This window comes from Capsicum annuum, chromosome 11 (assembly GCF_002878395.1).
Source record: "Capsicum annuum cultivar UCD-10X-F1 chromosome 11, UCD10Xv1.1, whole genome shotgun sequence".
Lineage (NCBI taxonomy): Eukaryota > Viridiplantae > Streptophyta > Magnoliopsida > Solanales > Solanaceae > Capsicum > Capsicum annuum.
This window is the reverse complement of record NC_061121.1, coordinates 234,949,154-234,963,638: the sequence shown is the minus strand read 5'-3', so window position 1 is coordinate 234,963,638 and position 14,485 is coordinate 234,949,154. Positions and strand designations below refer to the sequence as shown.

General features: G+C 37.7%; 2 protein-coding genes across 2 annotated transcripts; one reads left to right on the top strand and one right to left on the bottom strand.

The window, feature by feature from the left end:
- Positions 1-2,514, top strand: LOC107871009 (protein EARLY FLOWERING 3; the record flags this gene model as incomplete). Its single annotated transcript, XM_016717760.2, is given in 5 exon segments — positions 1-437; positions 651-927; positions 1,001-1,175; positions 1,266-1,317; positions 1,430-2,514. Coding segments are annotated over 5 exon segments (1,641 nt in total). The 3' UTR covers positions 2,354-2,514.
- An 814-nt stretch (positions 2,515-3,328) lies between these two features.
- On the bottom strand, positions 3,329-13,894 carry LOC107871008 (clathrin interactor EPSIN 1). The gene is made up of 12 exons (XM_016717759.2): positions 13,676-13,894; positions 13,493-13,541; positions 12,613-12,664; positions 8,866-8,945; positions 8,675-8,753; positions 8,390-8,473; positions 8,110-8,255; positions 7,789-8,007; positions 6,382-6,542; positions 4,381-4,559; positions 3,900-4,293; positions 3,329-3,792 (listed from the first exon to the last, which is right to left on the bottom strand). Exons 2-12 carry the CDS (start codon positions 13,531-13,533, stop codon positions 3,578-3,580), a joined length of 1,650 nt encoding a protein of 549 aa, XP_016573245.2. The 5' UTR covers positions 13,534-13,541; positions 13,676-13,894; the 3' UTR covers positions 3,329-3,577.
- Between the last annotated feature and the right edge of the window lie 591 nt (positions 13,895-14,485).

Here is a 14,485-nt window from a genome sequence, read left to right as displayed (position 1 = left end):
GTTCTTGAAAGAAAAAAGTACAGTACTTTGTTGTATTTGTACCGGTGGAAGGTAGCAGTTATCCTATGAAATAGTTGAGGTGCGAGCAAGCTGGCTTAAACACCAAAGGCTAGAAGAGGCGTAAGTGGAGAAGGGTAGAGGGGCGGAACCATTATCCATGAGTTTTGGAGGCTACAGTTGGTCCTAAGGATCGGCGTCAACCGGATCTTCTGGTCTAGAGGAAGATGAAGAGAGGGATAAGTGAAGAGAAAGTGATGGGACCGATGTTTCCAAGACTTCATGTTAACGATACAGAAAAAGGAGGTCCAAGAGCACCTCCGAGGAACAAGATGGCGCTTTATGAACAACTTAGTATCCCTTCCCAACGATACAATCCCAGCGATTTACCTGTTAACAATAGTAACAGCGCGACTTTGGTCCATCCTCACTCAAGCCAGGTAAACCAAGTTCAAATACTTGTATTTTTCTTCATAGTAGATGTATTCTTGTTTCCATATCCTCGCTCGTACTCCCTGTGGCTGGTTTCAAGGTTTCTTGATGTTGACCCCACTTGTCGGAATATACTGGGTATGTTATTGTTGTCGTTGTTGAGGGTAGTAAGTTTCATGGTTGTTTGAATTTGTTATATCTGAGTTCAGCAAACTGTGTAGGAGAATGAACCTGAAAGAGATGCAATTTTCCCAAGACAACTTCCTGTTTTACGACATCCAGTTGAGAAGCCACACGACCGTAGTACTGGTTCAAATACTCCATCGCGAGAAGGTACATTGAAGCGGACTGATCAACTATTGCAGTTTAAACCGAGAGAGAATCTTGTCAATTCCTTTGGTGAATCCCAGAAGACCGACATAGTACAGTTGGAATTCGCATCTGATTCTCAAGTTGATTGCACTGTGTTTACCGGATCTGTCATAGATGCTGACAACGGTAATCTTCTTTCCATTTGAATGGCTTATCATCAGAAGCGCGGATAAAGGTAATAACGCTATTGATTATGCAGACTCTCAGGAAGACAAGACATGTAAATCATCACAAACACGAGAAATGAACCAGAGCGATGAACTATCAGAGACTTCCATGGTCGAATTTGTAGCTGAAATGAACATATCTCCTGATGATGTTGTTAGAATGATTGGAGAAAAGCATTTCTGGAAAGCAAGACGAGCTATTGCTGAGTAAGTCTGGTTTCGAATGATATGAAGCTTAAGAGCTAATCTTTTTCTGTATGTTATTCGTTATCTTGATTCTGTCCCTATTTGTTACAGCCAGCAGAGAGCGCTTGCAGTTCAAGTATTCGAGTTGCATCGACTACTCAAGGTAAGACAGCTGTAGAGATTGAGTTGCATCTTACATCGGTACTGAGATTTACATTCCCCGTCTTCGTTGGACTTGACATTTTGCTCGAATTTTTCCATTTGTTACTCAATAGGTCCAGAAACTGATAGCTGGTTCGCCAAATGTGAATCTCGAAGATACTGCTTATTTAGGCAAACCTTTAAAGAAGTTGTCTGCGAACAGACGTAGTGTCAAAGCACCTGAAAATGTTCCGCGGACCAAGAATGATTCGGATAAGCCTGAATCTAGGATGGAATGCAATGCTGAAAATGATGTAGGAAAGACATGTTCTTCTGTTCAAAATAGTAGCCAACCGTCTAGCTGCAGACCAGTTTCAGAAAAACAACGACCAACACCTGTAAAATATGATTCCCTTACGAGTCCTTGGTGCTACAATCAACCTCCCGGGCACCAATGGTTGATACCTGTGATGTCTCCTTCTGAAGGACTCGTATACAAGCCACACCCCGGACCTTCAGTCATAAGTTCAGTATATGGAGGCTGTGGACCAGCATATGGACTGCCTTTTGCACCTCCAACTGGTCATGACTACTTTCGTCCATTTGGCATGCCAGTTATGAATCCAGCAATCCCATCTCCAGATCAATATCAATCGAACCAGGTTGCTGCGACGCGTTCTCAAGGTCAGTTGTCAGGAAGGGGAGCTAATATTAACATCCAACACCAGAACTCAAGTAACATTGGGAGTGAGTATGATGGAGCCGTGCCAGAGGTTGTGAGATTGTATCCCTCTAGAGATTCTGAGTTGCATGCCAGCACTGCAAGTAGTCCGAGTCAAAGAGCTCGTGGAGTAAACGCGAGCAACTCCACGAGAGGAAGAAGTGCATTTCGTCTCTTCCCAACTTCTCCAGCTATTGACAATTCCGTCCTTAGACCTCAGCCTCGTTTTCCTAACCACCCTGCCCGAGTGATCAAAGTTGTACCTCATAATGCCCGATCAGCTACAGAATCTGCTGCTCGGATTTTTCAGTCCATACAAGAAGAGAGGAAACAGTAGTGACTCGGATTTCTTTCTCATCAATAGGTAGTTCTTACTGGCTTGTGAATGTGACCTTGAACTTCATCTATTTGTTGTTACCTCTTTGACTGTATTGTTGTAATTGGATTCTAACTCATCTGGTGAGCCACTTCGTAGATAACATTTCCTGAAGAGGCTAATATTTGTTGTAGTAGTACCCCTTTTTCATTCATAGAGAGATCCAATCGTCAAAATCAATAAAAAGGTATCATGGACCAAGATCGAAACCACATTTGTAGGCTGACAATTTTTCTAGATAGGTCGAACTATTGGAAGAAAATAGAAAAGGAAGATCGAGTGGGATCAAAGAAACTAGCGGGTTGATCGCTAAATAAATACAAATAGGTGCAAATTCTGACATCACCATGGAAAACTTAGTTCTTTCGCTCCTTGCTGGTAGAGCGGCTTACCGGAAAAAAAAAAAAAACAAAGAAATAGGAATAAAGGACGTTTCCAATTCCGACCACACTCAATAATATTGTAAAATACTACCAGACACGCTTTAGACTATCTTTTCAAGGATGGCTCGAATTTCACCTTGGATGTCACAACAATCGAAGTTTTACCTCCTATGCCTGTGAGGAGGTGGCCTTTGGGCCACTTGACTGGTTGGAGAGTACTTCCAGGGCTCGATCTACAGCTGCGTCCCGTGGTTTGGTAGAATAGATACTTCCAAGGATAGTCCACACACATAGACCCAATCTCGTTTTCTTAGGGTTATGGTGGCGACCAAGAGCCGTAAAGTTCTCTTTATAAGAAGATTATTTATTCTCAAGATTCAAATCCGAGACCTGTAGTAGAATTCCAACCATCCCACCTTACTCCTTGGTGGTCTAAATTTACCACTAGATTTTTGAAACATTGGCATCAAACCATTAGGAGCAATTGATATCAGCAAGTGTTAGTAGACAAGAATATGCCAAAACAGCAAGTATTTACTAGGAAAATGAAGAATTGAGTGAAATCTATTTATATAAAATGGGAAATGCCTGTGAACATGATTCATGAGATCAAGTACAAGAATATTTCTGCATTATAGTTGAATGGTATATGAATTAGTGGTCTGGTACTGACACAACATTGATCACTCTCCTAACTCGCACCGATATGCTGCTCTTCTCTACTTCAATTTAGCTGTGAAACTCACAAATGAATACTGAGTGGAAACTGGGGAGAACGAATATCAGTTGTGTGGTTGAAAAATCACTTTTGAAAGCTGCCAAATTGATAGTTCTGAGGACTTGAAAAAAAGTCATCTGCACCACCTGTAGCTGTGGACGTGAACCCAGATTGGCCAAGTTTGGTTCCTTGACCCATGGCTTTACCCATGTGAAAAGTGGTTGGCCCTTTATCTTTCACATCTGACCCATCGGTCAATCCACCCACGATGCCTACGTCTGAAAGGTTGACCTTTGTGGCTACAAGGGAAACCGAATGTCAAGTACAATCATCTATACTATAAGTAACTATTGCCTGGTTCTACACTAAAGCTAAGCAGACTATGTATAGTCGTAGAGAAACTTACGTGCAGCAATATTCAGATCAATGAGTCCACGGCTCAATGAATCAGCCCATATTCCAGAGTTGACTTGAAAATTAGCTTTCTTCGGTGTGGGCTTTGCGTCGAGAGGAGATTTGTCTAATTTGTTAGGAGACTGCTGATTCCCACCACTGGCGGAAATCTCATTGGGTACTGATATAGGATCAGAAGGAGAAGCAAATGCACCAAAAGGATCAGAACTGTCGAAGTTATTTAGTGGAACTGCAGCAAATGGATCGACCATAGTAGTATTTATCTCGACTGGTTTTGGAGATCTGACGTCAGGTTGAACAACAGGATCTGATGCAGCAAAAAAATCTATTGTTGAAGAAGCTACAGGTGAAGAGGAAGGCTGGGAAGCAAACAGATCAACACTAATCTGCAGAAAAGAACAGATGGCCAATTCATAACTAACTAATGAAAAAGTAGAATTCCAAAGAAGCATGAACCGGAACCGAGAGGTTACCCCCGCATTAGACTGTGGTTTCGCTGATACAAAATTGGCGTCAGCAAATAAATCAACCTCCGACGGATGATTGGTGACAGTAGAATTATCAGCTGGAACAGGTGTTGGTGCATCCAAGAGGTCACCAATCAAATTTTGCCCAAATAGATCTACTTGATCGGAGTTTCCTGTAGAAGGCTCTGCTTGGCAATGAACGGAAGTAATTAATTGCAAAGAAACAACTATTGCACCTCAATCTGGAACTAGCTATAAAATGAATTGCACGGAATAGGTTCCAGATGAATAAATTATCAGCAAGAATCTTTCTTTAAATATTTTGCATAACCGAAGCCAAGTTGCCTCACTACCTGCCCCCCTCCACCCCAAAAAAAATATTGCTTAGGAATTGCCCCATCCAAATTCATGGAAGGTTGTTGAGAACAAAATTTCAAGATCCTTAGGCTTTCCTTCCATTTTTCAGTGAATCGAGTCTATAAGCAATTACTGGCAATCAAAAGAACAAAAACAATCAATCAGAGACTGGTTAACTAAAGAAAGACATAATTGCGGAATCCCCAATCACACAAGCAACAGGCTGACTACATGCAAAAATCAGTGTTATCAAAGCATAAAAGCTCTAAGGTTTATTTGGACTTTAAGCCCAAAGCTCAAATAAAGCACTTGCTTCAATTAAAAAAGGCTCAAAGGGAGAAAAATACTATAAATATTTATGTTAGACCAAGTAATAGTCATAAGCATGAATGACAAATATATGAACAACTAAATTGCAAAAATTTATGATAAAATGAAATATGGAAAAGTATGCGTTGGATCCTTGATGAAGACACTGAAGCGCACATTAAGCGAGGCGAAGAGCTCAACACATTTTGAGCCTCGCTTTAGGTCTTAAGCGTGCCTTTGATAACAACGGCAAAAATACAAAAAAGGCAAGTGTACTCAAAATTAAGGACTTGCACAAGGAAATTTGATGCTGTGACTTGAGCATTATAGTATTCTCTTAAAGCTACCTATAAAACATATAAAGAAGAGACATATGAAATCATGAGAAAAGACAGCTCACACTACAATGACAACAGTGAAAATCTCTCTCTCTCTATTTATATTTCATTTCTTTGAAACGTGTTAATCCGTCTTTTTTTCTTTGTTCCAGCGTAGTTGGAGAATTGACTTATTTTTATATCTCAATTTAGTTCCTTGGGAAAAAAAAAATAATTTCCAGCAACACCCAAAGTTTAAAAACCTCCATGTCTTACTTTTTGACACATATTTTCTCAGCTTTGCAATTCAGAAGTTCCTTTCAAGAGCCCCCTCGCGTGTTTGGAACATCCAAAGTATTAGGCGCACCTCCTCAATCGGATAAAAAAATTGATTTAAAGATAAATGTCTTCTCTATTTTTTTCCTTTCATAAACAATTAACAGCTTTAGCATCTTGTGATCCAGACATCTTCTTTTTTTTTTTCCTTTTCTCAAGGCATGATAAAGCCAACATCATTTTACAGTTTACTTGGTTTCCTGCTTAAGAAAGAACCTAAGATTTTGTGAGGCCGTAGAAAATTCTAGCTCGGATGGTAAGCACCCGTCACTTCCAACCCAAAGGCTGTGAGTTCGAGTCACTAAAAAGGGCAGCCCGGTGCACTAAAGCTACCGCTATGCGCGGTGTCCGGGAAGGGCCCCACCACAAGGGTGTATCGTACGCAGCCTTACCTTGCATTTCCGCCAGAGGCTGTTTCCAAGGCTTGAACCCGTGACCTCCTGGTCACATGACAGCAACTTTACCAGTTACTCCAAGGCTCCTAGGAAAGGGTTAAAAAAAGAGACATCTATCTTTTGTCACAAACTACCCGGTCTGTCAAAGTGACACTTCACCTTTGTATGCAAACCTTAGTGACATTTCACCTTTTAATGCAACGCATTATGCGGACTTGGAAATTAAGGACCTTCTGGAAAACGTAAAGTAGACTATCACTGCAAATGTTAAAGATAGATATAAAGATACTTACTAGTACTTGAAGTCCCTCGAGGATCAAAATCATCAAAATCTTCCTCATATTTGTTTGACGATGCAACTGCGCTCTGTGGAGGATTAGAACTAGCTTTATCAGGTTTACCTTTTCTCTTTGCCGTCTTTGATCCACTACCTGAAACAGTGTCTTGCGCCTTGCTGCAAAATGTTCTCAAGTTCAAGAAAAGGGAGATAAAATGAGGATAAAAATGCACAACAGGAACCGTTGTAGTGATATAGTCACTTAAACTTTGGCCGATTTGAATGTTAAATCTAACCGTGATTTAAAGAAGAAAAAATAAGTTTGAACAGGTACATATAAGCTGTCTAAACATGTGGGAGGGAGGTCTAAACACAAACTGAGGCCCGAAAGAAAGCGTGCAGCAAATTATGCAGACACCAATTCAGATAATTGAAAACCCAACTGAGAAGAGAATCAATCTAGAAGAAGACACAAGTTACTCTCTTTCATATCAAAATAACTATTACGACTCTTTATTCCACTTTCCATTTCTTCCCTCTTTTCTCTATTCTCACCTCTCTCTCTCTCTCACACACACACACATCTCTATGCTTTCTGACACTTCTCAGTCAATAAAAACTCTATTTTCTCTAGTCTGTATTCTACATCACTCTCCTCAGACACAGCAGCTTACAAACCCATTAACCTGCTTATAGCAATACTAAAGGTGGTCAAGAAAGCTACAAGATTTGGAACAAGAACAATTCAAGTGCAGTTGGCTCTTTTGAAAGATTCTAGCAGTTCTTTGTCAATTACAATCACCTTCCTGATTAAAGAGCAAAAGATAACCAAAACAACAAAAGATAATTTATAAACTATGCTACATGGACTCAGGTAAGAGTAACTGAGGGATATGTCAAGTTTCTGAGAAGGTTTTAGCGCATTTGTATGGTCCATAGATGGTGCTCATAAACCTGTCGTATTCATATAACAACATGGGCCCGGTTGAGGCAAGTAAAGGCCTAGATGTAAACTTGCTTCTTCCAATAAATCTAAAATGTCGAAAAACCATTTGGAGTGAAAAGTCTAAGTCATGCGGTAGGTATGGAATAAGAAAGGAGGAAAGACGGTAAGCATGTTGCCCTTTTCTTCACTGACCTAATATATATAAGAAAAAAGAACTTATTGACCCTTTTTCTAGGCATATTTATCTCTTCATCTTCTGCATAAGATGCAAAACAAAATGCCATTGGATGTTAATGCATCAGTACGTTACAAGCCGTTAGCAACTATAAGGAAAGGAATAGTTAAAATCCCCATATCATAAACCCCAAATATGAATCACACAAGTATCTCAACCAACAGTACATGGTTAAGAATCAAAGAGTACAACAAAATAGAAAGGACAAAGTGAAGCACAGTGCAGAAAAGTATCATACAAACCTGCCATAATGAGATGACCCCTTTTTTGATTTAAAACTACTTTGGCGAACTTTATCTTCACCATACCGATCCTTTTCCTTGTATGTATCCGTAAATGAGTCGCCATCACTTTTGTTTCCAAAACCTCCATATCGATCACCACTTTGAAAGTTGCTGCTGCTACTAAAAGAGGCAGAGCCTGACTTAAATGTTACTCCGGAAGATGACAGTCCAAAGTACCTAAAAGGTGACATTTCCATCATGACCGTGTGACCATGCAACTAGTTATGAGAGACTCTTAAGTAATCAAAAGCAAAGTCAAACACTAGAGCAATTCCTTACTTGTCACGATTTGCAGCAGCTTTATCTCTAACCTCTTGTATCTTTTCCTTGTTATTCAATAGAGCCACAATGGTTTCTGCTTTTTTCCTCACATTGATGCCCATATCTTTCCCATTTGGTTCAACATACTCGAAACTTGTCAGAGACTTGAGTAGAAAAAGAAACAGGGCAACATGTAAATACACGATGAGGAGACCAAACTCTTTTTAGTATTACTATGAAACAACAATCACTTCTGGCACTGGCAAGAAATTTAAAATAACGACACAAAAATACGTACTGAGATCTGAAAGGTATGTTCTACGATCTCATCAACTGCGCGTTCAGATCCATGTGCTACCAAATACTCTATAACAGCCAACGCCTGGTAACAAAATTATTTCGAAACTATTAGACCTTAGATAAGATTTAAGATAGAGAAAGTATCGAAAGGAAACTAACTGTAGACAAAATTGACCACCAGAAGCTTGACTTTTTAATTCTTTTCTTCTATTTTTTACAAGTTCTTAATTTTGTATACACTTAACTACAAAATTTTGATACCATAAGACGATATAGCACACACCTTATAGACATAACGCCAGTTCTTTCCTGTTTCAGGCAATCTTGACCACAAGACATTCATAACCATCTGACACTCCGAGCTGCAGAAAGGACCAGTAATCGACAGGTCAACAAAATTACCTTTATGATAAGAACAAATACCAAAATCCAAAAAAAATGTTAAAAACTAGAAACTTTATCGATGAGTCATACTATTTTTTTGTGGCCTGAGCTATATCAGCCAATGCAGTACCATGGGGACCCCAAGGTTCGTCATCTGTAGCATCCAATACCTATTCATATAAAAATATTACATTATAATTAGATCATGAAGGGGAGAGGAGAGAGAGCATAGGATGAACATCCATTGTTTTTAAATGCGAAAAAGTAGAAAGCAATATGCCTCAATTGCTTTAGGATTGTATGATGATAACTTTAACTGCAAGATTCATTCCTAACGACCCATAGAACTACAGAAGAAGCAATGAGACAGAAAGAACAAAAGAAAGGAGTGGATCGAGTAGAAGAAAGAAGAATATGGAAATTCAAAAGTAGAACTGGCATAGGAAGAGAACTTGATACAGAAGATGAAGAAGTAGGAGTCATTTCAAAGGGAAAAAGGAAGATAAAAGGCAAATCTGAGAATTAGCAAAACAATATTAGTTATAGAAGAGCTGATGCAACCAACAGAAAGAAGACAACAAAAGCATATAGAAGCGTGTCGTAAGAGGAGTCCTACTACTCACAAGTGAAGGCCCTACTTCTCCTTTTTTCCTTTTGATCTTTTAAGATCAAATTCAACAAAGTGATAGCTTGTCCCTCTGATTACTTTGTGCCTCAATATCTGAAGGCCACAATTCCTCAATTCGCCTCATTTCACCCATAAGAAGTGGTGGTCCCTCACTTTGCATGCTCTTCATGATTACTTGTAAATAACTCATACATGATGAAGCCTATATAACTAAAGTTTCTGCAGTAATCTCACCATGTAGTCTGCTTCTTTTTCGTATCTCACTCTCTGATACTATTGTATACATGTGGGAAACTAAAACAGAAAAAGCCATGATCACATGCCTAGACATATAAAATCACCACCATCTAAGAGCATTATTACCACTTTTATGAACCTCATTTCCACATCTTTTTTTGAAACTGATAAAAAAAAAAGATGTGGAAATGAGGTTCGTAAAAGTGGTAATAATGCTCTTAGATGGTGGTGATTTTACATGTCTAGGCATTTGATGGTTTTTAAAGATAAACAAATTTTCTTTACTAAACTTTATCTTCGGTGACCCAACACATTGTTACTTATTCCATTGTTCTTTTACGTTTTCTTTGCTTTTATATTTCCTCCCTCTATCAGGTTACAGAGAAATGAAAGCAATGATATCCTTAAAGCTTTAAAATGCACCGCTAGGTTCTCAGCAGTATAGTGATGCTAGAAGGCAAACACACAAAGCCAGGTGATTATGATTACAAAAGTCATCAAGAAGCGCAAAAGATACATGTGCAGCAAAAGCCAGGTGTTAACAAAAAATAAAAGGTGCGGATCAGCATTAAAATAGAGACCACAGAAACTAAAATGTCCTTGGACCATATGGTCAATCCCCATTAAACCCAAGATTGATGCAAGTTGTGTCAAATCCCCAGAAATGACCATAGATTCCTAACCCATGCAGTTCCTGATCAAGATGATAGACAAACATGCTTGAAGATGTTGATGATCCATACTAATGTGAGTGATAGATATTACACTTCGTGATGCATGTGAGAAAGAGGTTGTTTATATATACCACAACACATTAAGTAAAGCTGTTGATCAACAATAAGAAAACCAAAGACACCCCAAAACCAGTTCTGCAAAATCAAAAGTAGTTCAAACAAATATTTAGTTTATCAACCAGTCTATGTGCTAACTTGGGCTTATTAGTGGGAAAACAAAAGGTTGAGTTTTTCCTTCCTTTTTAACTTTTCCCCTTTTCCGGTCTTTTTCCTTTTTAAATAAGGAGAAGAGCCTTCGAGCAACATAAAGTTGCCCCCCATGTGACCTATACGTTACGGACAGGTTCAAGCCCTAGTATCATTTAAGGATGCTTACGTGAGCAGATGTATGTCGCTATACACCAGGCTTCCCTTTTCTTTCATTTGTAGCAAGACGTGCCATACCAATTTTAGTAATGAGAGCATGGATATTGGCCAGACACCACTTGTGAGATTACCCATGTATGTTGTTCTTGATTATGCGCTTGATGTGTATTCTACAACTATATTGCTCGGACTCTCCAAAATTGTTGCCGACCCATGTCAAATTCTCCACAATTCACTTCTTTTAAAAGTATCCGACACACACCCGTGAACATTTTTGAAGAGTCTGAGCAACATAATTCTACAAGACTAGACTACAACTAAGGGAAGGAAGAGGCGGATCTAGGATTCCTAAGTTCCGGGTGCCAAATTGTCCATGAAGATAAACGGGTCGATTTTTAAAAATTTTGAGTTACATTTCGAACTATTTATCTTTTTTTATGTTTATATACAAATTAATCGAATATGGATATTTAGTTATATTCTCTTTCAAGATATCTGAGGTTCAAGATACCTAATTAGCTCAACTTCTTTTTACGAATAAGAGAAATTAATCAACTCTAAAACAGAAAGAAAAAAAAATATGTTAAAACATCGAACTTTGTATAAACCATCTAATATCATTACTTCAACATATTCATATTCCATTATCTTTATATGTTGTTACAGATATATAATTGAGAAGGCGTAAAAATTATAGTTTCAATATAGTTATCTTCACTTAGCGTGAACTTTGATGAAAGATTAAACAGATCTTTAAATTTTAAAAAACTTTAGCATGATAATAAATCATTTTTAAAAACTTAAATTTTTAAAACAATTTACTATTTATATATATTTTTATTTGTTCATTGATATGGGATACACTTAATACTCGTAACAAGAGATTAATAGTAATTAACAAAAGAGAAAGTTAAAAAATTAAGAATTAATTAACGCAACAATTTGGATTAGTATAGAATAGAACTAAAAAAGAAAAATCAATGAAAAAGGCGAAACAGTGAATGAGTGAAGAAAAAGGGCTGAAGCCCTTCCTAAGCAAGGAAAAACATAAAAAAAATACAACAACGTGCACCAAGAGGGATTCGAACTCGGATCAGCTGGGTGGCAGGGAACTCCCTTTGCCACTAGTGCTATCTAACTGCTTGATCTTAAGGGTGGCAAGCTTAATCTATATCTCATTTCTTCTGTATATATACATACATATACAAAGTTTCAGTCGAGGTTACCGAGTGTCGTGGCACCCTCACCCATACACATAGATCCGCCCCTGAGGGAAGGAGAGCCTTGGAGTAACTGGTAAAGTTGTTGTCATGTGACCAGGAGGTCATGGGTTCAAGCCTTGGAAACAGCCGCCGGCAGAAATACAAGGTAAGGCTGCGTACGATACACCCTTGTGGTGAGGCCCTTCCCCGGACACCGCGCATAGAGGTAGCTTTAGTGCACCGAGCTGCCCTTTACTAGACTACAACTAAGTTAGTCGGACTCTTGATTGTGCTCCTGATGTGCATTCTACAACTACGTTGCTCATACTCTCCGAAATTATTACCGCACCCATGTCAAGATTTTCCAAAATGCACTACTTTTGATGTATCTAAGACACACCCATGGATATTTTTGAAGAGTCCGAACAACATAGCTCTACAAGACTACACTACAACTATGTTGCTCGGAATCTCCAAAATTGTTACTGCACCCATGTCAAGATTCTCCAAAATGCATTACTTTAAAGTATCCAACACGCACCCATGAACATTTTTGAAGAATACGAGCAACATAAGTCTACAAAACTAGACTACAGCAATACATGCTTTTTAAAAAAAACAAAAAAAACGGAAAGCTAACAATAAATATCTATGCTTTATATTTAATTACCTTCTGCTCAATCTCAGGAACCTTTAACACTTTCAAATTCACCTCCCTCTTTCTGCAAAACACAACACAAAACTTACATAAAAAAAACTTTATAAAAACAAACTGATAGAAAAGGAAAATTTGCATTTGAAGGAAAAATTTTATTTTTTTGAACACCGTGGTCTTGGGCCAGCTTTCGTGCACCTCAGACTAATTTCACGGGATACTTGCTAGCTCCCGTCAGCAACAGCTATACCAGGTAACTAAGGAAAAATTCTTCTTTTTCTTTTTTTATATAACCGTGGTGTCGGATCAGCTTTCGCACACCTCAGACTAATCCCACGGGATACCTGCCACCTCCCGTCAGCAACAGGTACCACCAGATAACTAAGGATTTTTTTTTTTAATAACCACAGTGTCGAGATCAGGTTTCGCACACCTCAGACAAATTCTACGAGATACCCGCCACCTCCCATCAGCAGCAACAGATACCAAGTAGTACTAATTAAGTAAAAAAAAAATAATTCTTATATAGCCGTGGTTTCGAGGTCATTTTTCATGCACCTCAGACTAATTCTACGGGATACTTGCCACCTCCCGCTAGTAATAGGTATCAAGTAACTAAGGAAAAATTATATTTTTTCTTTGATAATCGTGGTATCGGTGTCAGCTTTCGCGCTAATTCCACGGAATACCTACCACCTCCCGCCAGCAACACGTAGCAGGTAACTAAGGAAAAAATTATTTTTTCCTTAGATAACTATGGTGTCGGGATCAGCTTTCATGCACCTCAGACTAATTCTACGGGATACCTACCACCTCCCGCCAGCAACAGTTACCACATAACTCCGAAAATTAAAAACATGATAAATTAAGAGGATAAAGGGGAAAAAGGGGTTACATTTCTCGAACTGTTTGATCAAACACCTTCATGAAATCCATTATTTGATCTGCAAAAAAAATCACAAAACTTCAATAAAAATATGATCTTGAATTTGTAGAATATATAATTGCATATGATTATTTTATTTTATTTTTTGGATAATTTGGAAATAATAAAAAAAAATTGGGTTGAAAGAAATACCTGCAACCGATTCAGATCTGTTGAAATGCTAAACAGAAGATGACCAACTTAATTATGATTTTTGCGTTACCTTTTTTATTGCATATAAATTATAATAATAATTATAATTATAATAATAATAATATATTTATTATATTTTATGAGTGGAGTTTGGAGAGGATGATTATAAATCTTATGAGTCCGATCGAATCTCTTTTATAGAAAAATCACTATATGTGTAAAAAAAATAAAATTATTTTGTGTATGTTAAATATTAAATTAGTTTAATTTCTTTTTATATTTTACATAAATTATGTCACAAATTTCAGTTGTATAACATACGAAACCTCTATAACAAAAATAAATGGGATAATATTCACAAAAATATTTAAAGTTTGATCGAATTTTTAGTTGAGTATACTGAACTTTGTGAGAGTTCTGTTACCTGAGTCCTTTTTTTATACTTTAATGGCATATATCTGCCACTTGGATACATGTAAATATGAGGTTGGCGCGTGCCAATATACGTGTAAAAACAAAATTGGCATGTGTATTACACCGCTAGCCACCCAAATTGGGTATAGAGTTTCGTGGGAATTAAATTCACTTTAAAAAATTTAGGGGATAATAGGACCCCGCAAAATTTAATATGATCAACTAAAAATCCAGTGAAAGTTCAGTACTTTTGTGAGTATTATTCAAAAAATAAATAGAGGAATTTGTATCATTAATTTAATTATATAAGTCCATTTTTTTTTCAAAAATTGAATAAAAATATCTAATTTAAACACTTTGTTATAAATATTTTAGAGAAAATAGTGTGTTACCCCC